A 23,307-nucleotide genomic window follows, 5' to 3' on the forward strand; every position below is an offset into this window, starting at 1 on the left:
TAGTATTTGTTGTGTAAGTGCTCGTTCTAAGATTTCTACTTGCTCTTGTATTATTGTCTTTTATTCTTAAAGCTTTTATTCACAAAGAAGATATACATTTGTGTGAGGTTTATCTGCCTCATTCAAATAGATTTTTGTAGTGTGATTTTTGGCATGATCCACCTAATGGATCATCAGGCTATAGAAGGACCAGATGTTCGAACAACATAAAGATCTCCTTTTAGAATTGCTTTAATTTTTATTATTATTATTATTATTCTAACATAAACAAACACACAAGCATGATACAAATCACTAACGAGTTTATTTGGCCTTGTACAAATGCTAGAGAAAGCGAAATTTGTATCTGCAGGTTAAGTCTTTATTCATGACCTCTAATTTTCCAGTCATAATGGATCCCGGCACCTATATTGTCCTACTAGTGTTACCAACAATTCTTACCTTCTAATTGAGTTATTAGGTAAACTACTGCCATTGTTGCTACAAGAAATCATTATTACTAGGTTTGTTTGACACTTTCAGCTTTTCTTTTGTCTTTTACCATATCCATTTTGTATTTCATATTTATGGGAGATTGTCTTAAGACTTTGATGCAAATTTAGTATTCTGAACTGTGTTACTACTGCTTGTGTAATTATTTTTATCTACTAATGATGCCATGTGAGAACATAATGCAAATATTGTTTGATGTCCCTACAGCATAGTCCAATAGCTACATGGCATGCTGATGAAATTGTTCCAAACAAAGAAGAGATCATTCTCTCGCGACTACATAAAGGGGATTTTTTTTGTATTATGATGACTATATAGAACATTAAAGTCCATATTCTTTATAAATATTTATTTTTAACAATTTGTCTATTATTCTGAAAATTCATGTAAAATGAAATTTGAGTCATACCTCTAGGTTCGTGAAGCATATACTTCCAACTTGTGGCCAATTAACTGTCGGTTGGAACGTTTCTATGACTAAAGGAGCTTCACTTGGAATTCTGGTGTATTGCATTATCCTTTCAACTGAGATTATTTTGTTTTCTGCATTGCAAATATTCCAGATGATAGATGCTAATTGTGAATTGAGATTTATCCCATAAGTCACTGCAAGTCCTGCAATGCCTGCACAGAATTCAAACAGATATTCATTTGGTTAATGAACTTATATGAAGCAGAATATCAATTAAACTAAAGGCCAATGTTATAATTTTCATGTTCGCATATACTTACTTGGATTGAGAAATCCTGCTGGTAGGTTGACAAGCAAAATTAGAGAGAAACCGAAAACAAAGTTTGATAGCAGGTTGAGTCTGAACGACAACCATTCCATTGCAGAAATATTGTGAAACCATGGTCTCGAGTGATTATCTATCAGACTAAGGTTTGTATTGCTGAAACGATCTTTCTGCTCAAATGCTCTGATAGTAGGAGCCCCAGAGAGTGATTCTGAAAAGTGATGAAGGATGGGAGCCTTTTGGATTTCTCCCAATCTTGCCAATTCTCTTGCAGTAGGTGTATAGTATTGCTGCATTAGTCAGTCAGGAAATTCAGTTTTTAACACCAAAATCATATATTACCACGAGTTAAAACCCTATTGATATTCGATTACTTTATTTTAAGTTGTATTCAAGTGAGGCTAAGGCCCATCATTCTATTTTCGACTGCTAACACCAATCTCTGACAACAATTGTTACATTTTCAGGTAACCAATCAATCTCTTATATTGATTGTACATTTTCCTTTAAAAAAATTCTTTTGAGATGAGAGTCTTACTTGATACCAGATACAAATTGCTGTCACAGGAATAAATATTGCAAATACTGGCCAAGCAACCTGTGACATGACAGCAATTGTCCCCAAGATTTGTATAACAGCAAATGCACACCAGCCTAATTTCCCAGGTAATTCTAAGTCAAGCACACTTTGGTCCATCGAGGCCTAAAAAAATTCACGGATAGTTACATACATGGACCCTGTAGTTTTCAGATTTACCATGAAGAAATAGCTAGGGATGAATCGAACTACTAACCCTATTTAAAATCCGCCCAGTTGGTGTTGAATCAAAGAAGGACATTGGCGCATGAATGACACTATGGAGCATCTTTTGGAAGAAATGTTGGGATGTGAGAAGACCAGTTTTCACGACTAGCATTGCTCGGATTAACACACATAATGCACATCCAAGTGAAAGAACTACATATACCGTGAAGAGAATCTCGAGTGGCACAGGAGATTCTGTTGTATTGGATGGAGGAGCAGCCCATGCCATCCAATAGTTGCTTGCTACTTGCAATACTTGGAAGCATGTTTGTGAAAGGATTATTATTGGAACCAAGGCGCCTCCTCGTACAGTAGTCAGGTATGACCAATAAACATATTTCGAAATGCTTCCTTTCTCTCTTTCCTCTTCCTGCGTCAGTCTACCTTTGTCAACTATATCTTGAGACAGATCATGTTCAGACTCTTGGTTTCTGATAATTTGGAATGTATCTGAAATTTCTCCTGCATCAGAGTCATTTGTGTTTGATTCCTCTGGAACACCTTTCTCTGCAGCAATTGATGTGGATGATTTGCTTGAGGTTTCAGCATTGGATACTAGTTGAAGGGCTTCGCTGTGAGCTCCAACTAATGCCTCAAATTCTATGTTCTGTCGCAGAAGTTCATCATACTTTCCAACTTGGGAAATTCTTCCATTCTTCATTACCTGTTATATTAAATAATTGCAGTTGCAATTAGCTGGTGGGTGTAACTGATTGTGGCTGTTATAATTCTCTACCCAATGAGTACTTTTTTTTATTTTTCTAAATTTTCTATTTTCTTTTTAATGTACAACAAAAAAACTATTGATGTTACAGCAAAATCACAAGTTAAGCTAGTTTTTGCTTACCAGGATTAGGTCTGCTTCTGGAAGAAATTCAACTTGATGCGTAATGTAAAGTACGGTCTTGTCTCTAAGGGCACCCATCAAACAATTCTGCAGAAGCAATGAACTTGTTTTGTTAATACTTTTTTTTAGGTCACAGAACCATGAAGAAACAGAGGGATCATGGTTTGAAAGATATTTTATACATGATAACCTTGAAGAGTTGAGTGCCAGTGTGAGCATCCAAAGCACTGAAAGGGTCATCAAGAAGATATATATCAGCATCCTGATACACTGCTCTAGCAATTTGGATCCTTTGCTTCTGTCCTCCACTCATGTTTATACCTCTCTCTCCAATCTCTGTCAGGTCTCCATTAGCAAAGAGCTCAAAATCCTTCTTTAGTGCACAAACCTCAATTGTCTTTTCATATTTTTCCATGTCAAAATGATTTCCAAATACAATATTCTCTCTGACATTTCCTGATGGTATCCATGGGGATTGAGAAACATATGCTTTCCTTCCACTGATTTTTACTCTCCCCTCCAGAAGGGGTATTTCTCCAAGGATGCATGATAGTAAACTAGACTTCCCTGAACCCACAGTACCACAAATAGCTACCTTCATTCCTCGATGCACCGTCAAGTCTATATTTTCGAGTGTGGGGTATGCAGATTCCTGATTCCAACTAAATATCCCGTGTTCAATCACAACATCTATCTCTGATTCATTTCTCGGAACAAATTCAACTGCATCAGGTTTCATTTCATCTTCTTGGAGGTACTCAGCTATTCTGTCTGCTGAAACTTTTCCCTGTGCTAATACTGAGAGTAAATCTGGGAGTGTCATGATTGGCTCTTGTAGCATTCTGAATGTTGCCAATGCAGACAAAACTCTGCCTGTGGTTAGAGGGATTCCTTGCATTATACATGTTCCAAATGTTATAATGGCTATCAACAAGGGTGCGCCCCAAAATATAAATGCTGAAACTGCTTGCAGTCGTAGTGACAACCACAGACAATCATACTCGTTTTTCCTTAAATCTTGAATTTTGTGAAGATAATTTATGTCCCAGGCTTGAAGTTTCAATATTTTCATGTTCCGGAGAACTTCTGCAGTTCCTTTCATTCGTTTATCTTTAGCCTCCATGATTTTACTCTGGAATCTTTTGTGCGCTCTAGCTATAGGGACATTGCATGCCATTACCATGGCTGTTGCTGCTAATCCAGCCAAAGCTCCCACACCAAGATTCTTATAAAGAACATACATTGCCAATGAAATCTGAACAGGAAGCATCCAAATGATATTCGAATACCACATGACATCTGTAACTCTTTGGATATCCACAACCATGTAGTTGATAATCTCTCCACTTGTATGACTCTGATGTGATTGGTTTGATAGAACAAGCCCCTTTTTGTATATGTGGGATATTAGAGCAGCTCTTAAACGCATCCCAAGCTGTCGGGCTCCAAAAACCCATTGTCTCTGGCACACAGTCTCCACCAGTTTGGCACACAGGAATGCTGTTGCTATTAGGTAGCCACTTTTCAAACCATGCTGCCTCTCTCCTCCTAAGAATTTGACAAAGTTGTCAATCAACAATGGTCCAACATAAGAGGCCCCTGCAGATACAACTGCAAAGCTTGCGTTGATTGCTGCCTTTTTCCTTATCAACATGAATATTGCTGCATATACAGATGAAATACTCAGGCCATGCCTTTCTTCGACATTATTTAGGCATCTGTTAAATAAACTGGACATGAAGGCGGATGAATCATTTATAGCAATGTCTGGTACTTCATTCATTTCTAGTGGCTTCCTTTTACCAATAACAAAAAGTGGGTTAAGCCATGAGAAGGTTATTAGCTGTGGGAGACTTGCCCTCCCGTAAGGAGAATTCCTCTTCTGCTCAGTACTTTGCCTCTGTGATTCTGATATCTGTTCAGTTTGCAGTAGTGGTTGTTTGAGGCGACAGGCATCATAACTAATCCCCGTTTTACCTCTGACTGAGAGACCAAAGAGTACTACACATGGAAAAACACTCATTATGTCCATGTATTGTTCTACTCTTAGGAATGACCTTTCGAGGAGAATGGATATATCTAGAGCAGCACACATAGCTGATTGCAGGAAGTTGCATATGAACCATGATCTTATAATCCAAGAGAGCTTTAAAGTTGTAGTTTTTGCAAGTCTAAATATTAAAATAAGCAAAAATATCCATGATATTAGCTGGCTTGCATCTGCCATAGCTGATGTTAGGTAGCTGCAATTGCCTTGGTTTCCTTGTAGCAAAAGGAAAATAAGTTTGAATAAACTGCTGGCCACTAATATAAAACAACAGAATCTGGTGACTTGGTATGACAAACCCAAGCTTATGCTTCCAAATTTGTGGTCATCAATAGTGCAATTTTGCTCGTCATCAACTCTGGCCCTGCATTTCTTTCTGCAAAGTGCCTTCCCTATGAATTGTGCAACGAAGTAACTGATAATAACGAGATGGACCGACATAAAGATATTTTTCCAGAAACAAACGGTGCTCATCTCTTTCCATCCTTTTCGAGATTGAAACGAGGGGAAATCTACAACAGCATGAGAGAAGAAATGAACTAGTAACTGTGCGGTAACTTCAGGTTAGACGAAGGACACATGTAAAAAAAACAATTTATTGTGATATAACAAGGTTACATTGGATAAGTAACAAGTGAGCCATATGTTATTATTTGGGGGCAAAAACCAATCAATATATGGAATGATAAGAGGGCCAATATCGGCTTCACACATAACCGCGTAAATTAGTAAGCGGTTAGTCAACCTTTTGAGTGGCATACGTGAGTGGCCTTGTATCAGTTACATGCAAGGAGTGAACTCCTCAAGGCCTACAAAAGGGAATTCGAGGAAGCAAAGAAGAATATGCTCCATAACTTGAAAAGGGTGACAAATGTCCCTTTCAAATCAAAGGTGATAACTTGTCTCTTCTGCAGGCGATCTACTGTTAAAGGCATTCCTTGGGCCTCTTTGGCTAAGTCTATATTCACCTTTGGTGAGTGAAGCCTCTCGAAGCTTTCCCTATGGAGATTCAGACTTAACTCAGTTGAGGTTACAAGTAGTATCTAGCTAAACTACCTTGATAAGACCAAATTGCCTTGCACTTCTACTGGCCTTCCTTAAGTTTGTTTGAATTGCCCTGCACTTCAACTGACCTTCCTTAAGTTTGTTTGAATTTCCTTGAACTTCCACCAAACTATGTTCACCTTAAACTAGCTGCACTTCGAACTCTTGTACTCCTTCAGCATCAGGGTGACATTCAAGCATGCATATGCCTCATAACAGATAATCCCCCATAACTCAGTGAAACTGAGTAGATCTTACTGCAAGCAACTAGGATTGCATTATTCTTTTAGTTATGGAATCTGAATATTGCTACTGTATTGCCAAGTTAATGTTACAAACTCTATCACTATGGTCAAGTAGCTCAAATATAGGTTGCCAAATGGCACGGCCCAGAAGGCTAAAACAGAGCCGAGACTGCTCTGGCCGTGCCAATTGGCACGACCAAGAAGCCAGAGATAGCTCTGGCCGTGCCAAATGGCACGGCCAAGTAATCTGGCCAGAGCCAAGTTGGCTCTGGCCGTGCCAGATAACCAGACAGTGGCTTGGCCCGTGCCAAAGGGCACGGGTCGTGCCCCTGGGCATGGCTACCCCGTGCTCTCACCTCTATATAAGGGGCACTTCATCCCCTTTGCAAAGGAGGAAGTTCCAATGCGGGAGGAGACCCCTTAGGTCGAATCTTTGCACCGAGAGTCGTCATCTAGAAGATCCAAAGCAGTTCTACTGCTCCATTCTCGTCGACACTCCAAGATCTGCATCCAAGGGCTTCACTCGACATCAAAGAATAAGCTTCTTCCCCTTCTTTGGGTTTTCGAAGTTTCTATCATTTTGAGTCTTTGGATTGTATTTCTTTCTATTATGGAGTAGATTTGCTTTGTTTTAGGATATAGGGAGTAATTGTAATATGTGAATGATGTAAAACTCTATGGACTTGCCAATTTCCTTGTTTAATGAAATTTTATGGCACTTGTTCTGTTTGATAAAATGCTTGTAAGAAGACTTCTTCTATAGACCTAATTTTATCTATGTAGATTGCATTTCTGTATGCATAGATCTAATTTCCGTACTAGATACATTGTTGTGTATCTACATCTGAGCGTGAATCTAAAGTTTTATTGAATAGATACATAGATTGTTACCTCTTTTGAGTATATGTTCTGATATAGCTTAGCATGACTTTAGGATGCTTGTTTAACGTTGAGTATTTAAGGTAACTATCCTTCTATATGGAACATAACCTCCTAAACGAGAATAATTCTATGTATAGATGAGTCTATTACTTAACCTAATGGACTTTCCCTAATCGTATGCTACAGCAAGTGACCTATGTAATCTAGAGACGTAAACCGGAGTGGCCTTGTGATAGGAGGTATTCTACTGAAAATTCGGGCTCTCTAAGTTACTTCTTCACCTGATGGCATACTTGGTTACTGGCAGGGGAAGTACTTCAATACACCGTTGCGGGGTGGTATTCGGTAGTAATTCAGACCATCATGCAAACATAGAAGTGGAGAACTAGGATTGGGCAAATTCATAGCACAACATTCACCATTACAATGAAACCGAAGGCCTAGAACATCTTCTTGAATTAAGAGCTTCCTCAATTATCTTTCTTCTATTGTTCACATTTTAGTTGATAATCTCAAATCAAACAATTATCGATTCTGTCTAGCTGAATTCGAAGTGTAGAACTAATTAGCATTTGATCATCAGTCCTCGTGAGATCGACTTATATAAATTTTATTACTTGACGACACTCATATGATTGCGGGATCACATCAGCTTTCTTGCATCCTTCCTCTATTGAATCAATAGTCTTCCATGGGGCCGAGCGGGTCATCCCAGGTTCGATGTTACCTTGTTCATCATTTTTTTCCATTGAATCAATAATCTTCTTTTTGACTTTGTCAGGGATCACTCGACTGTTCGACTTAGATCAATTAATTGATTGCTTAGTTGACTGAGCTTCATACAAAAATACTATTTCACGAGCCATCAAGATTAAGTCAACTCCTTAGTTGACTTAACTTATCAGTTGACTGAGAAGTATTCATAGTTGACTTGGAGGTGTTCCTAGTTGAATGGGTAATCGACTATGATCATTATAATAATTGAGTCTTCACAAAAGTCAAGAATTATCTTAAACCCAAAGTGTAGGCCTCTCAACTCTCACAGCTCACTTAAGGGGTTTATCTTAAACAGCTTGACTTCGCCCATAAGTCCATTCCTTATTAGGATTGAAGTCCCTCCGATGCACTGGACCCTCAACTCACTTCACTTGTCATCCTTCACTCTTTTACCTATATAGTTAGCCTCCTTCCAACTGTCATCAACACTGCCACCTCGATACTCTTCATCCCATGGTCCTTTGAATGTCCCATTCTATCCTTATTTAATCTCCGATGGACCTCAAACCATTGAGCCACCAACTTGGTCGCACCAAGTCAAACTCCATGAGCTTCTGTAAACATCACTCAATGCTTCTCATTTTATGGTGCCTTGAATGCATCATGCATCCTTCTCTGAACTCTATCAAACCTCCAATCCATTGAGCATGTCATCTTAGGACCAACAATAAGTCATCATCCAAACTCAACCTCATTGAGTTGCAAGCTCCATGAACTTTATCTATGTTCTGCCAAGTTCTTACACAACTTACCATGCATCAAATATATAGGTAAAGCATAATTTAAATGTTTGCCAAACACATCAAAACTCATGGTTGACCCGGTCTACTTAGGACATGATTGCAACAACAACAATTTGAGAAAGAGAATAGAACAAGCTAGAGAACTTGTTACCATACACAAACAAACCCCACCTATTTATAGGGGTTAGAAATATAAAATACATGAGCACATTAAGAGTACAATCAGTCGACTAAAATCAATCATCAGTCCATTAAAACAGTAACTCCAACCATTCTATGGTTGAGTCATCATCTAACCAAGAGATCCCATCTCTCCTAGACTTCCTCGACTATTTATTATGAGTTAATATTGACCTACCAAGATTTCAACTGCTTAGAGGCCTAGCCTCCACGACTTCACCCTTTACCTAGTGTAAATTGACCTTGACCTATTAGGACTTTCATTTGCCTAATCTTAAGTCAACCTTAACCCACTGGGACTTCCACTTACCCAACTTCAAGTCAACTTTAACTAGCTATGGCATTGCCTAGCCTCAAGTCAACCTTGACTTATCATGCTTTTCACTTTCTCAACCTCAAGTCAACCTTGGCCCGCTAGAATTCTCATGTTCCTAAAGACTATTCTTCTAGGACTTTTACTTGCTTGACATCCTATCAACCTTGATATGTTAGGACTTCATCACTTGTCAAGCACATAGTCAACCTTTACCTAATGGACTTCCACTAACAATGCTGGCTGGATTTTTATATTGCCAACTCCCTATTAGTCTTTCCACTTGCCAACGCTTATTGGACTTCCCGTTGCTAACTCCCTATTGGACTTTTTACTTACTAATTTCCTATTGTACTTTTATTGCTTACTTTCTGTTAGACTTTTCACTGCCAACTCCCTGTTGAAATTTTCATTGCTAACTTCCTATTTGACTTTCCATTACTAACTACTTGTTGGATATTCTCCAATGGCAACACCTATTGGACTTCCTTCATTGCCAAAAGTTTGATCGACCTTGATTCATTTAAACTTTATCCATGTCAAATATTTAATCAACCTTAACCTACTTGACACATCAGTCTAACTTAAGCTCACCTCAATAACAATGCGATTACATTGACATATTATTAACAACATATTCTACAAATATCAAAACACCTCAATTATCTATCATCCTTCACTTTGCCTCCTAGTTCACATCATTATGAGCCTCCAATCAATTGAACTAGTAGTTGCTCCATGTTCCTTGTCATAGAGCTCATCACACAAGGCCTCTAGTCCCTTAGACGCATTAATCTGCTTGAGCTTGCTCCATGCCATTCAACCTTGCCTCAAAGTCCACCTCTTTCACACTTTCAAGCCATCAAGAATAAATGATCTCATGATCACATTAAACCTGAGATGTCCATGTGCACTTTTCCAAGCTCCAAGACGCTTGATGTTAATACTTAAAAACAAAATATGAACATAACATAAAATCAAACTCAATGACTTGATAGCATTGTTGCACCAAAAAGATAGTGCTAAAGATAAACTTATTAGGGCCTTACTAAATATAGAATAAAAAATTGAATATATTACTTTTATGTATTCTTTCATGTCATGCACTTTGGATTGATATATGTAGGTGATGCCTATTGTAAGATTTTATTTTGAAAACAATTATAAACTCTTGTTTTGGGTAATTATTTTTTTTTGTCACTTTGCTAGTTCTTTCATGATTATCTTAGTTGCTTTTTTTTGCATATTTGTTTACCTCTAATATTAGTGAACAAAAAATTAATAAAGTAGACTTGATAAATAATAGAAAACTAGGGTTTCTATAAAAGAGATTGAAACCTTAAAATCATGAACTAAAATGCTTAATTACTTATATTGAACTAATAGAATAGTGGATAAATTACTTATATTATTGAGCCGCTATTGAGACCATATAAATGGCTAGAAGTAACAATTGTTCTTGCAAATAACAATCTGTACTACTCTTGAAAATCCCTAGCAAGGCCACCTAATGAGTTAATATAGGGGAAATAAAAACAAATACAAATAACAAGCTCATGTAATATGGTTCAGAACTCTCATTCCTACGCCACAACCTATGACTCACTAGTGAGTAACTCTTAGAAAGCTTACTATCTTTCTCTTTCATGTATAACCTCTAGAAGTGGAGAAACCTCTTACAATACAAACTGCAAGCAACTCAAAGAGGAAGGCTAAAAGGGCTTATAATGCAAAAACTCAATATGACCTAACCAATCTATACTTTGTCAACCTTCAAATGCCCACCTTACTCTCCTTTATATAGCCTTCAACCCCATCAAACTTCACTTGCTATTCAGTCAATTTGTTGTTGATCAATCTACTGAATCTATCATTAGTCGTCTGGTTTCCCGATTAGTTCAACTTTAGTCTCCCAACGGCTACTTGAGACGACTAGATTCTACCATTAGTCAACTAGGCCATTGTAGCCCTTAGGTCATTTGGCCATTACCACATAGCTTTATCTGATTAATAGCTCCTTTTGGCTTTCTTGTTTCAGCATCAATCAACTAAAATTCTTCATTAGTCGACTAATTACAAACTAGTTGATTGCCTAGTAGATTTAACCTCAAATAAAAGCTGTATGTTTGCTGGAAGATCACCCTATGTTGGGTCCTGGGTTTACTTAGCTCTCCTATTGATTTGATTCACTCCTAGTCGATTGGAAGCTTGACTAGGATCATCCTAATAATCGAGTCTTATATAAATTGAGATCTACCCCCTCGCAAGGATATATTCTCTCAACTCTCACCGTTCACTTACCAAAGCTCATCTTTTACAACTTGTCTCCACCATCATAGTTGTCTCCTATCAAGTTACTTGTTTTTCGGATGCATTGAGCCCCCGACTCGCTCTATGTGGCATCTTTCATGCTTCACCTATGTAGTTCGCCTCCTCTAGCTATTCTCAATGTTGTGCCTTGATGCTCCTCATCCTATGGATCCTCGGATGTCCACACCATCCTTCTTTGATCTCTAGCGAATCTTGAGCCACTGAGCTGCCAACTTGGTTGCATCATGTCATACTCCACGAGATGCTCCAACATAATCTTGGTGTTTCTCGACTTGCAATCCCTATGTTTTCTCATGCAACTTTCTCTAAACTCTAACATATGTCCAAGCCACTAAGTGCTTTGTCTTAGTTATGCCAAGTCATCATCATCACTCGACCTCATCGAGTTAGAAGCTCTTCAAGTTCCTTCACAACTTAAATGCACATATCAAATCACAATGGAAGACCTAACTTAAACCCTTTGCACAAACATCAAAATCTAACGTCGAATCATACCACTTATGGTATGATTGCAACAACATACTTTATTACTTCAAAAGGACCTTGGGTCCATTCGGACGTTTTGTGGGCTTTAACCCATTCATCACTAAGTAGATTGCAACTTGTTCACCCTTTATACATGATATACATTTTTCCTAATGGGCGGATCGTTAATTGTTCATCTTTATATATATGATACCTTTCCTACCCGATAGAAAATGGGAAAGTTTGTAAAAGGAAAAAATGTTAAAAATATTAACTTAATAGAAATGAAAAAGAAATAATGAGAAACGATTGAATATTTTATTATTCCACTTATATTTGTATGCTCACGTACCATCTCTTTAACCTCTATATATGTTGCATTATAGTTGAGACAATCTCTCCAAGTTGGATTTCTATTTCAAATTATACCATGCTTAGAGATACCTGATGCCTATGTATGAGAAGAATTTATGTACCCTTTTATTTTCATATTGCACACAAGATTATTTATTTATTGTTTTCCTTTTAGTATTTATTTTTTTTCAATATGAGTCTAATTTTGTTATCAAAATAAGTTAGACATTTGTGTTAGTATATTTTAACTTAATAAAAATTATAGCATTTATTGTTATTATAGCACCTTGTGTATTCATTTGGTATTTCTATGGTTATGTTGCAATGATGAATATTGTTACTGAAAGGGGTTTGTTCTCCTCATATAGGAATATTGGAGCCTTTTGAGTCATGACAATTGAAGTATATAATTAGACTATAAAAGTTTTGTTTGTTTTTACCATGCTTATTATAGTTCATTTTTAGTTACTAAATGTTGTTTGATAAATTTATTGTGCCATTTAGTAGCTTTATTTTTCCGCCTTGAAGCTCCTACATGCTGTTAAAGCAAAAAAAAAATCAAGAAACCTCACTGAGAAGGGACTACGGTACATCATATGTTTATTTTATATATACATATCCCCGCACACACATTGCATAGAAGTCATTCTTTCGTGCATGTAAGAATTAAATCTTGTAATGGCATCATTCGAGAACAACACAGAAAGGGAAAAAAAAAAGTGTAAACCTTACTTGGTATGGTAAATATGAACTGCTTGAGCATATTAATTTGCCAGTTCCCCTTGCGCCCGTGTTTTGGCATAGCCTTGCCTTCAAACATACAAGAACGTTGCAATGGAGGGAACTGTGTCAAAGAGAGGTTGAAGGAGATCAACTCGGGAGTACTTTCTTAATTATAATGCATGAAAAAGTACCGTAGGGTGAAGTTTTCTTTTTCGTGCGTGCATGCGCACTCACAGTGACAGGCACTATCATGCTATTAGGAGTGTTACAGTATTATATATGCAGTAACGTTGGCTTTTTCTCCACTAAAAAACTTGCCCCTCCATTGAAGGCCGCAAGCTCGATGAGGCAGTGTTACACATTAGGAGATGATGGGCAGTTATCACAAAGTATTATTTAAATACTGAGGGAGCAAGGCTTAGTTCTGCGGGTCTCTATCGTGCTATATATTAGGAATGTCAAAATCAGTTGGGTCGTCATCTCCATACGTACAGAAGAGAGAAGACATACATGTGCTGTCAACATGTAAATCGATGCATGCATCTTAATTAGCAAAATTAAGGACTAATTAAATCCATGCAGTAGATGAATATTCCTTGAATTTCGTATGCTTATCTGCAATGGCTTCTTGTTAATTAGCACATACAAAAGAGACGCGCGGAACCAAGTACGTTATAAAATAAAGCTCTTGTCAGCCTGCAACGACATTGTTATCCTTCAATTCCATTATTTAAATAAAGAATGCCTTGCTGCTCGCACCAGGAGGAAAAAAAAAAAAACTTGTCTCTTTGCAGGAGAGAGTGGAGGTCCAGTCAGCAGAGCGAGACAGCTGCGGTCCTCATCGTTCTCCAAAGTCCATGCACATGTCTTTTGGCTTCATCTGCTTGGCCAAGTGCTGCAACAGCTGGACCAGAGTCCCTTTCTTAAATACAAATTCGTGACCTCAATGGAAAGGTAAGTGACGGCAAAAAAAAAAGTAGATTCCACTGCCCATCAGCTGATAAATCTCCGTTTTCATGTTATTATCTTTTTCGGCATGGCGCATTTAAAATTTTGAAATTCACAAAGGATGCATTAATTTAATTTATTTTTTAGCAAAGGACGAATTTAATTTCAATAATATTCCTTTGGCCAACAACTTAAAGTATTTTTTTTTTAATTCGGATACACATAATTTTGACATCTCTCTTCTCTCCCAGCTCACGAAAAGTGAAATCCCCATTCAAGTTTAGAATTTAAGCATATAAACTACAATAAAAGCTCATCAGGTCTGGCCTTGCTAAACCTTGACTGTTCATCTCCCTCCTCTCCCTCTACAGCTCACTCAATTTTAAGGATCGTTAATTTAGTCATATAAATTGGACTCCTGTTGTAGAATAACACAATAATGTGGTTCAACCTCTCGATCATCTCCAAAAGTATGTTTTTGATTTCTGTTTTAGTTAAGCATGAAATCCTCATCTTTTTCACATGTTTAGGGTTTGTCTTTCACATATTAACTTGGATTCCTTTGATTCTGTAATAGTTTTCATTGTTCCCAACAACTACATTGTTTTGTTGTTCTATATTCGAAGTCTTTAAATCTAGTATTTTAGAGGACTTTAATATTTTTTTTTAGTCCAACAAGTAAAGGAAAGCAACAAGGTTCTATTAATTAACATGATAGATAAAAGAGATCATTAAATAATTAAAATTTATTTTTTTAATATACAAGATATTCAACAAATTCAGGGGCTAGTGATAAATACATTTCAAAGTTGATTTCAACATCGCAACTTTTAAATTTTTAAGTGTTCCAATCGCATTCATCATAAGAGATGTGTCTTTATTATTTGGTATTGCAGACAGAGATGTTTCTTGTTGGTGCAATTATGTTATGTATGTAAAGTTTTGATGTTTGATAAGTATTTAAGTTTATGTAAAATGTGAATCTCACTTGTGGAACAATTGTTGATATAATCAACCTTCAAAATTTTGATAGTTTGGCTTGATTAAGGTTGATCAAATCGAGTGGAGAGTCCAAATAAGTTAAAGATAACTGGATACATGGAAGTGAGTGAAAAATCCAAATAGGACCAAATATGACAAGTCCTGATGGGACTAGGCGGAGCAAATCTTAGTTGAGAATTAGGCAAATGATGAGAACCAAGCAACAGAAAAACTTAGTTGGGAACTAAACAGTGAAAGACTTGGTTGGGAACTAGGCGATGGAAAACCTAGTTGAGAACTAGAAAATCTAGTTGGAAACTAGGTGAAGTTCAAGAGGGTCGAGCTTAATGCTTGGCGGTGGAAGTCCTATGAGTTAGTTGGGAGGTGAACACTTGGCAAAGGAAACATAGTAAGTTAGGTAAATCAAGTACTAGGTTTTGCATGTGGCAAAGTGGACTGCACTAGCCCATGTGCTAATAAATCTTTGTGTTCCACTAAAAAAGATATGGCTTCAGAGATGAAAAATTTCGTAAAGATATTTTTATGTATCTAAAGAATATCTTTCGGACGAAATATTCAATCTCAAAATTCCGTTAATGAGAACCCTGTAGCTGATTTTGAGACGAAAATGTTCCGTCTCTAATTTCAAAAATGAATCAAAAAAATATTTATAAATCTATTTATAATTTGGTCAAATAAAATTAATTTTAAATAAAAAATGATCAGAAAAATATTTTCTAATTTTATTTTGAGTCTATCTCAAATTACATTATAAATATAATTTTAATCTATTTATGAATTTGTTTACAATTTTGTTTATAAATCAATATATAAATTTTATTTCTAATTCTGTTTTAAATCCGCCATTAGTCTATCTCAAATAACATATCAAATATAATTTTAATTTATTTATAAATTCGTTTACAATTCTATTTATAAATCCGTATATAAATTCATACTTAAAGTTATCACTAAAATTTTATTATATTCTATTTCTATATTTGTCATCTACATATTACTTTGCAAGATGCGAACCCACATTTTAAATAAATTAAAAATATTTAAAATAATTAATTTTTAGGATCATGCAAATATCATTAAGATAGATAAATATTGACATCGTCCAAATAAATTTAACCATCAATCAAACTATAAATAACTGATAAATTTTTAAATTCCATCACAAGTAATTTAATCTTTATTTCGTCTATCCTACCTTCCTCGATAAGCTTTTCTTCCCTCGACATATTTTCTGTGATAACAAGTTGTAAATTTTTTTTCTTTCAATAATTTTTTTCGCCATTCTCTGCTAGTAGCACATATGTCATCAATTTCTTGCAATAGTTCTTTATTCTCTCATTGGAGCACATTTGGTTGGAACTTCTATCGTATGATCTTTCAAAGTGTTAATTACATCCAAATTCATACATTCTCCCCTTACATGGGTCACCCACCATATCACACAGCGATTTAAGATTGAATGAAGGATGAATAAAGTGATCAACAACATTTTGTCTATCTCTATATTGTTCCTATCCATATTATAATAAATTATATTAATCTAATAAATATAAAAACAAACTAGTGAGATGTCAGTACGATATAATAAAATTTTAATGAATAAGAAACCAAATGTTCATCATTCTTTTATTCCCTTTCCCCAGCACACATAATTCAATACATGAAATACTAGACAATGAAAATTATCAAATAAAGATGAAAATTTTCAACATCTTCGGATTAAAAAAAAAATCTATAATATAATCCAAAAAAAGCCAAATTGATTAATCATGTTCTAACACAATGAAGTTGTCTCAAAGAAAATGCTTCAACTGTTCACTTGATTAGTGTAAAAGAAAAGATATTACCTTCATCCTTAGCACAACATCCATTGCTAGTTTATTAAATTGTTCTTTGTCCAAAGAGAGAAATTGTTTAGCTCAAGGTTGTCATAGCAATTTTCATTGAATCTGACTTGAATCTATCTGCATCATACAAGAAAAATGATTATATAGATTGGATACAAATTCAGCTCATCGTAAGAGTTGTATTTTGATTTAATCATTGGTTCGAATAAAGCCAATGGGAGAACCTCAACCAATAATACATATGTCCCACATCAAAACTTACACTGCCCACCTCAACAGAAGCACAGAAATAAATATATACATATTTGTTCCAAGTTGCACATGCACAACTGCAAGCATTAAAAATATTCGATACCTGCATGGATCTTGTTTGTTATCCTTTGCCTTCCGCAGCAATGCATTACATGCACACTCAACAGCCATTCTGTATCCTACAAAATCATAGGGGCACTATATAGATAGTACAACTAAAAATCTATCTTCAATTAATCAATTTGTATTCAAAAATAACAAGTCAATTTCCAGATTGTATGATATCATCTGTAATTGTCCTATAACCTGTCAGTGTAAATAAGAACATAATAACAAAAATAATAATAAATGCTGCTTTATAAATTGTTGACCAACCCAACAAACAATAGTTTAATCTATGACGTCCTACATTGCTGCATCCTCAAATTTAAAAGAATACTAAAAAGCACTACCTGCAATGATCGTCCTTGGGTGAATTTTTTGATTTACTAATTTTTCAGCCTCTCTGAGAAGTTCTCTAGCTAAAACAACAACAGAGGTTGTTCCATCACCAACTTCATCATCTTGCACTTTAGAAATATCTGAATGTGGAGTAAAAGAGTTCCTTTCTCTAACATAACTGACCAAGAAATATTAACTTAGACATTGGGAGGTCAATTACCGAATACAAAAGAAAAACATGCATAGTATGTTCCTAAACTTGAGAAAAATAAAAATAATAAAGCATGCTGAAGGATACCAACAAGGACCTTAGCAGCTGGATTGTCAATATGAAGTGACTTCAAAATTGTAGCACCGTCATTAGTAACGGTGACACTATGTCCTCTACCAGTTGACTGCAATATCTTATCCTACACAGATCCCCAGATAAATATCTAAGAGGATTCAAGAAAAAGCAAGTAAATAAATAGAGAAATAACCCACCATTCCTTTGGGGCCTAAAGTTGTCTTGACCAGATCTGCAATTGCCATAGCACCAACAAATGATGCCTGCAAAACATAAAAAGTTAAGCAACCAATCAACAAAAGAATAGTTGGGTTAAAAAGATTATATGAATCTGCATTGTACAGAGAATTGATCTTCTCTAGTCTCTAACAAGTAATCGTGCTTCCAGCTTCTAGCAATTAATGAGTAAAAAGGAAATAGATTGGCATTGTCCTGAGGTTTATATGCTCATCTATTCATGATAATGCCAAAAAACTTAACATCACATGCTTGGTTGCAGGAGCTATTTGGAAAAAGGTTTCCATCCTCATCAACATAATTCCACTGAAATGTGCTAAGAGTTGTTACAACAACAACAGTAAACCATGTAATTACTGACTGAGGAGATAAAACAAAAGATGCTGATTTTACTAAATTCAAAATGCAAAAAATTCTAAAAGTTAGTAGAACCTATAGTCTGTTGGATATTGGGGCCTTAAATGGACCAAAACGATTTAGAGGAAGGAAGCCATCAATTGTTGAAAGTCGTAATTGACTTCAAAATTGAAATCTACGATTCGCGTAGATAGATTTAGACTATTAATTTGCTCAAAACCGATTAAGGGTGAATGAGAAATTAATGTTTAAAGTCAACCCAAAATAACATTTGTTATTCATTAATAAAGTGCATAGGAGAATAGTCCCACATCGGAAATTCTCGATGTGTATTCTCTACTTATTAATGAAGATGTGTTAATGGAGTTAACACAAAAAATAAAAGGACAGGTGACCCCTTAGCCCAGGGCGAGCAGGTGCTCGCACCTGTGAGCCCGCCACCCGCCACGTGCGCACGTGCGCAATGGGCGCTTTGTAGGCGCACTTTGCACTTTTCAGTATAAATAGAACCCTCCAGATGATGGAAAACTCACTCAATCTTCTCTTCTCTTCCTCAAGCATTCATCTGATCTTGTGCATTCAAGAGTCCAAGAAGTCTACTAAAAGGTTCGCTGGTCTCGGAAGTCAGAGTGCTACGATTCCGAGACGTTCGTCGTCGTTGTATCTTGGGAACGAATTGCAACAATCCGTTAAGCACCGTAGCGGAGCAATATCGTTTACGGAGATAGTGTCGAACACTAGCCTCGACGATCAGTTTGCATACTCCAGAAGCTACCCGGAGACAACAGTCGTAAACGATATTTCCTGCAAACTGATATGGCTACCAACGACATTCCGACGGCCGTTCCGACCGTCGTTCCGACCGCCATTCCGACAACCATTCCGCACGGAGAAAAGCCGGAGAAATTCACCGGAACCGACTTCAAAAGATGGCAACAGAAGATGTTGTTTTATCTAACAACGCTAAACCTTGTACAGTTTTTGCACGAAGACACGCCAGCCGCTACGGAAGGAAGTAAGGCTGCTAGCGATGCGTGGTCTCATGGAGATTTTCTGTGCCGCAATTATATACTCAACGCCTTGGACAACACGTTATATAACGTATATTGTTCTCTGGAGACGGCAAAATCTTTGTGGGAATCCCTTGAGAAGAAATACAAGAAGAAAGTCATCGTCGGTCGATTTTTGGATTTCAAGATGGTGGACTCAAAAAGCGTCTCATCTCAAGTCCAAGATATGCAATTAATACTGCATGATCTGGACGCCGAAGGCATGAAGCTGAACGAGACATTCGCAGTTGCTGCGGTAATTGAGAAGCTCCCTCCGTCATGGAAGGATTTCAAGAATTACCTAAAGCACAAGCAAAAGGAAATAGGGCTGCAAGACCTGATCCTGAGGCTACGAATAGAAGAGGATAATCGAAAGTTATCCGACTCCAGAGGAACCAAGCGGACTATAGACGAAATGTCCAACCTGGTCGAGCCGAACGCCAAAAAGCCGAAGCAGTTCAAAAGGAAGGCTCAAGCAAAGAAGTTCAAAGGCTCCTGCTACAACTGTGGAAAGGCAGGACACCTATCCAAGGACTGCAGACGCCCAAAGAAGCCAATCAAGGGGCCAAAGCATGTTGCGAATCATGTCGCAACCTCTCTTGAGGACTTGGATCTCACTGCGGTTGTATTTGAAGCCAACTTGGTGGATACCAACCCGAAGCAGTGGTTCATTGATACTAGAGCAACTCGTCATATCTGTTCCGATAAAGCGATGTTCTCCAAGTATACTCCGATAAATGGCAGGAAGCTCTATATGGGTAATTCCACGACGTCGCCAATTGTTGGACTCGGAAAAATTGTTCCGAAGATGACGTCCGGAAAGGAGCTAACACTCATTGATGTACTACATGTTCCCGACATCAGTAAGAACCTAGTTTCTGGAGCGGCATTGGTAAAGGCCGGATTTAGGCTAGTGTTCCAGTCGGACAACTTTGTACTTACGAAGAATGGTGTCTTCGTAGGAAAGGGGTGCCTAGAAAAGGGTCTATTCAAAATGGTTGTAATGCCTGTACTCCGAAATTTTGATGGTAATAAAATAAATGCTTCCAGCTATGTTGTTGAGTGTTTTAATTTATGGCATGATCGACTCAGACATGTGAATAATAATACTCTCAAACGTCTCGTCAAATTAAATTTATTACCAAACGTCAATGTTGACGGTACACTCAAATGTGAAGTGTGCGTGGAAGCGAAAATGACGAAACTACCTTTTCATTCGGTGGAAAGGACGACAACTCCTCTAGAGTTAATACATAGTGATCTATGTGACTTGAAATTTGTGCAAACTAGAGGAGGTAAAAAATATTTTATTACTTTTATCGATGACTGCACAAAGTTCTGTTATGTCTTTCTTTTAAGAAGTAAAGGCGAAGCCCTAGAGGCGTTCAGAACCTATAAAACAGAAGTTGAAAACCAACTTGACAAACGAATTAAAATAATTCGAAGCGATAGAGGTGGAGAATATGGTGCACCGTTTGATGAATTTTATACAGAATCTGGCATTATCCATCAAACAACGGCACCTTACTCACCTCAATCAAACGGTGTTGCCGAACGTAAAAATCGGACACTAAAAGAAATGATGAATGCCTTGTTGATAAATTCAGGCTTACCTCAAAACTTGTGGGGGGAAGCAATATTATCGGCAAATCACATTCTCAACAGAATCCCTCATAAGAAAAATGATAAAACTCCATATGAACTATGGAAAGGCCGCGAGCCATCGTACAAATACCTGAAAGTGTGGGGGTGCTTGGCAAAGGTCGAAGTACCTAAACCAAAGCAAGTAAAGATCGGACCTAAAACGTTCGATACGATATTTGTCGGATATGCCCATAATAGTAGTGCATATCGTTTCCTAGTTCACAAATCAGATATTCCTGATATACATGTGGGAACAACCATAGAATCTCGAAATGCGATATTCTTTGAAAACGTATTCCCAAATAAAAAGGGAAACATTGAAAGTGATAACAACGGAAGTTCAAACAAAAATGACGTTACCGAACTTAGCTGTTATAAAAGGACTATTGACGATCAAAGTGAAGAGCCACGTCGTAGCAAACGGGCTAGAGTTGAGAAATCGTTCGGGCCATATTTCATGACTTTCATGTCAGAAATGGAACCAAGAACATTAAGTGAAGCTCTCTCTAGACCCGATGCTCCAATGTGGAAAGAAGCTGTCAATAGTGAAATTGAGTCTATCATGAATAATCATACTTGGGAATTAGTAGACCTTCCTTCTGGTAATAAACCATTAGGTTGTAAGTGGATACTAAAACGTAAGTATAAAGCTGATGGATCAATTGACAAGTATAAGGCCAGACTTGTAGCCAAGGGGTACAAGCAAGAGGAAGGCCTTAATTACTTCGATACATACGCACTCGGGTGACGTGTCAGGCTCTTACCTGACGTGGCAGTGCCTATGCGGCATCCTCGTGGGCAAAGGGAGATGACTGGACAGTTGACTTAGGGAATGGATGGCTACCGTTGATCAACGTTGATCAAATAGATATGATGGATCGCTTGTGATGCGATCTAGAGCGTTGGATCGCAAAGAGTAACGATCTAACGGCCTGGGATGAGACTTGATCTGAAGCATCGAATCAATGGATCCAAATCCGATGGCTGATGACAATAGGCGGGATCTGAGGGTCACAACTCCTCAGATCTGATGGATGAGATTGAAGTGGGCTTGGTGAAGGGTTACAACCCTTCAGAATAGATGATCTAGATCGATCCAGCCCAAGGAACACATCCACTCACCCAAAGGACACTCAACCTCTTCGTTCAGTATAAATAGAACCCTCCAGATGATGGAAAACTCACTCAATCTTCTCTTCTCTTCCTCAAGCATTCATCTGATCTTGTGCATTCAAGAGTCCAAGAAGTCTACTAAAAGGTTCGCTGGTCTCGGAAGTCGGAGTGCTACGATTCCGAGACGTTCGTCGTCGTTGTATCTTGGGAACGAATTGCAACAATCCGTTAAGCACCGTAGCGGAGCAATATCGTTTACGGAGATAGTGTCGAACACTAGCCTCGACGATCAGTTTACATACTCCAGAAGCTACCCGGAGACAACATAGTCAAGCTCAAACTGAGTTTCATAAGCATACAGGAAATATCATAGAAAAAACAAATCAGAACTGTAGAGTAAGCTCGGTCACACAAATTGAGACTAGCGTCAGTATAACTAATTTTTTATTACTGATTAAACCGAATCCATACCATTCTCGCATGATCTCCTTTCTCCACGGTAGCTTCATCTTCAAGCAGTCTCGCATTCTGAACATCACGATAAACACCAGAGGATAAGATCGAAAAAGGGCAATTTTATAATCAACAACCGCAACTGATATTACAAAGACAAAAAAAACAAAAACTCAACGTGCCACCATTATGCTAGACCGGTGAATCTGAGAAATCCAGCCAAACTGTAAATGCGGAGGAAAAAAAGCACCAAGATGGGTCAAAATGAACAAAATGGACTGGCGATTACACACACTTAGGTTCCTTGGCGACTTCTCGGAGAGTGAGATCACAAACCTAGGAGCGACGAGCGGGGTTCGAGATTCATCCAGACGAGGGAGCGGCCGCGCGACACGATCAAGCCAGCGGACGGCACCAGTGGCAGTCACAGCGCATGCGGAAAAAGAAGAAATTGAGCATGGGTCAATTTATTAAAATAAAATAAATTTATTTCTAATTTATATAACTTAAAAATGAATTTTTTTCTATTTAAAATTTTTTAAACAGATTTTTTTTTACAAATATAATTTTCTATCAGATTCTAATATGTATTTATTTTTATTTAAAAAGTTATTTTATAAATTCATATTATATTCTGTCTCAAAAAAAATTATATTATATTTTATTTAAGTGTAATGGATTAAAAATTTTGTA

The 23,307-nt window shown here is 37.2% G+C and overlaps 2 protein-coding genes and 1 long non-coding RNA gene across 10 annotated transcripts in view; 1 reads left to right on the top strand and 2 right to left on the bottom strand.

Annotated features, from left to right (window-relative positions):
* LOC121985297 (putative ABC transporter C family member 15) overlaps window positions 1-13,326 on the bottom strand; it is a 54,268-nt gene extending 40,942 nt beyond the window's left edge. For 2 of the 4 annotated variants that reach the window (XM_042538662.1, XM_042538660.1), the window contains exons 1-8: window positions 13,177-13,326; window positions 12,995-13,106; window positions 3,072-5,440; window positions 2,882-2,968; window positions 2,024-2,698; window positions 1,768-1,932; window positions 1,225-1,519; window positions 902-1,116 (exon numbers count right to left, since the gene is read on the bottom strand). In XM_042538662.1, coding sequence (XP_042394596.1) covers window positions 902-1,116; window positions 1,225-1,519; window positions 1,768-1,932; window positions 2,024-2,698; window positions 2,882-2,968; window positions 3,072-5,440; window positions 12,995-13,106; window positions 13,177-13,209 — 3,951 coding nt within the window. In that variant the 5' untranslated portion in view covers window positions 13,210-13,326. Of the gene's footprint in view, window positions 1-895; window positions 1,117-1,224; window positions 1,520-1,767; window positions 1,933-2,023; window positions 2,699-2,881; window positions 2,969-3,071; window positions 5,441-12,994; window positions 13,107-13,176 lie in introns of those variants that run through there. The other 2 variants (XM_042538661.1, XM_042538663.1) reach the window with 2 other exon arrangements.
* LOC121985299 lies at window positions 1,513-2,687 on the top strand. Its single transcript, XR_006113112.1, has 4 exons — window positions 1,513-1,696; window positions 1,797-1,895; window positions 2,044-2,353; window positions 2,548-2,687. It is a non-coding gene; the product is annotated as an uncharacterized LOC121985299 (long non-coding RNA).
* Window positions 13,327-16,604: 3,278 nt separating the features above from the next.
* LOC121987720 (T-complex protein 1 subunit beta-like) lies at window positions 16,605-23,054 on the bottom strand. Of its 5 annotated transcripts, XM_042541456.1 has the most exons (8): window positions 22,951-23,035; window positions 22,800-22,838; window positions 22,633-22,689; window positions 17,959-18,024; window positions 17,774-17,885; window positions 17,487-17,615; window positions 17,138-17,213; window positions 16,605-16,899 (listed from the first exon to the last, which is right to left on the bottom strand). In XM_042541456.1, the coding sequence occupies exons 2-8, from the start codon at window positions 22,800-22,802 to the stop codon at window positions 16,896-16,898; spliced, it is 447 nt and encodes a 148-aa protein (XP_042397390.1). In that variant the 5' UTR covers window positions 22,803-22,838; window positions 22,951-23,035; the 3' UTR covers window positions 16,605-16,895. The 5 variants fall into 5 exon arrangements, with proteins under 5 accessions (XP_042397390.1, XP_042397386.1, XP_042397387.1 ...); XM_042541452.1 differs by lacking the exon at window positions 16,605-16,899 and having other exon boundaries at window positions 16,982-17,213; window positions 22,951-23,038; XM_042541453.1 differs by lacking the exon at window positions 16,605-16,899 and having other exon boundaries at window positions 16,983-17,213; window positions 22,793-22,838; window positions 22,951-23,034.
* Window positions 23,055-23,307: the final 253 nt, after the last annotated feature.

This window comes from Zingiber officinale, chromosome 5B, assembly GCF_018446385.1.
Source record: "Zingiber officinale cultivar Zhangliang chromosome 5B, Zo_v1.1, whole genome shotgun sequence".
Lineage (NCBI taxonomy): Eukaryota > Viridiplantae > Streptophyta > Magnoliopsida > Zingiberales > Zingiberaceae > Zingiber > Zingiber officinale.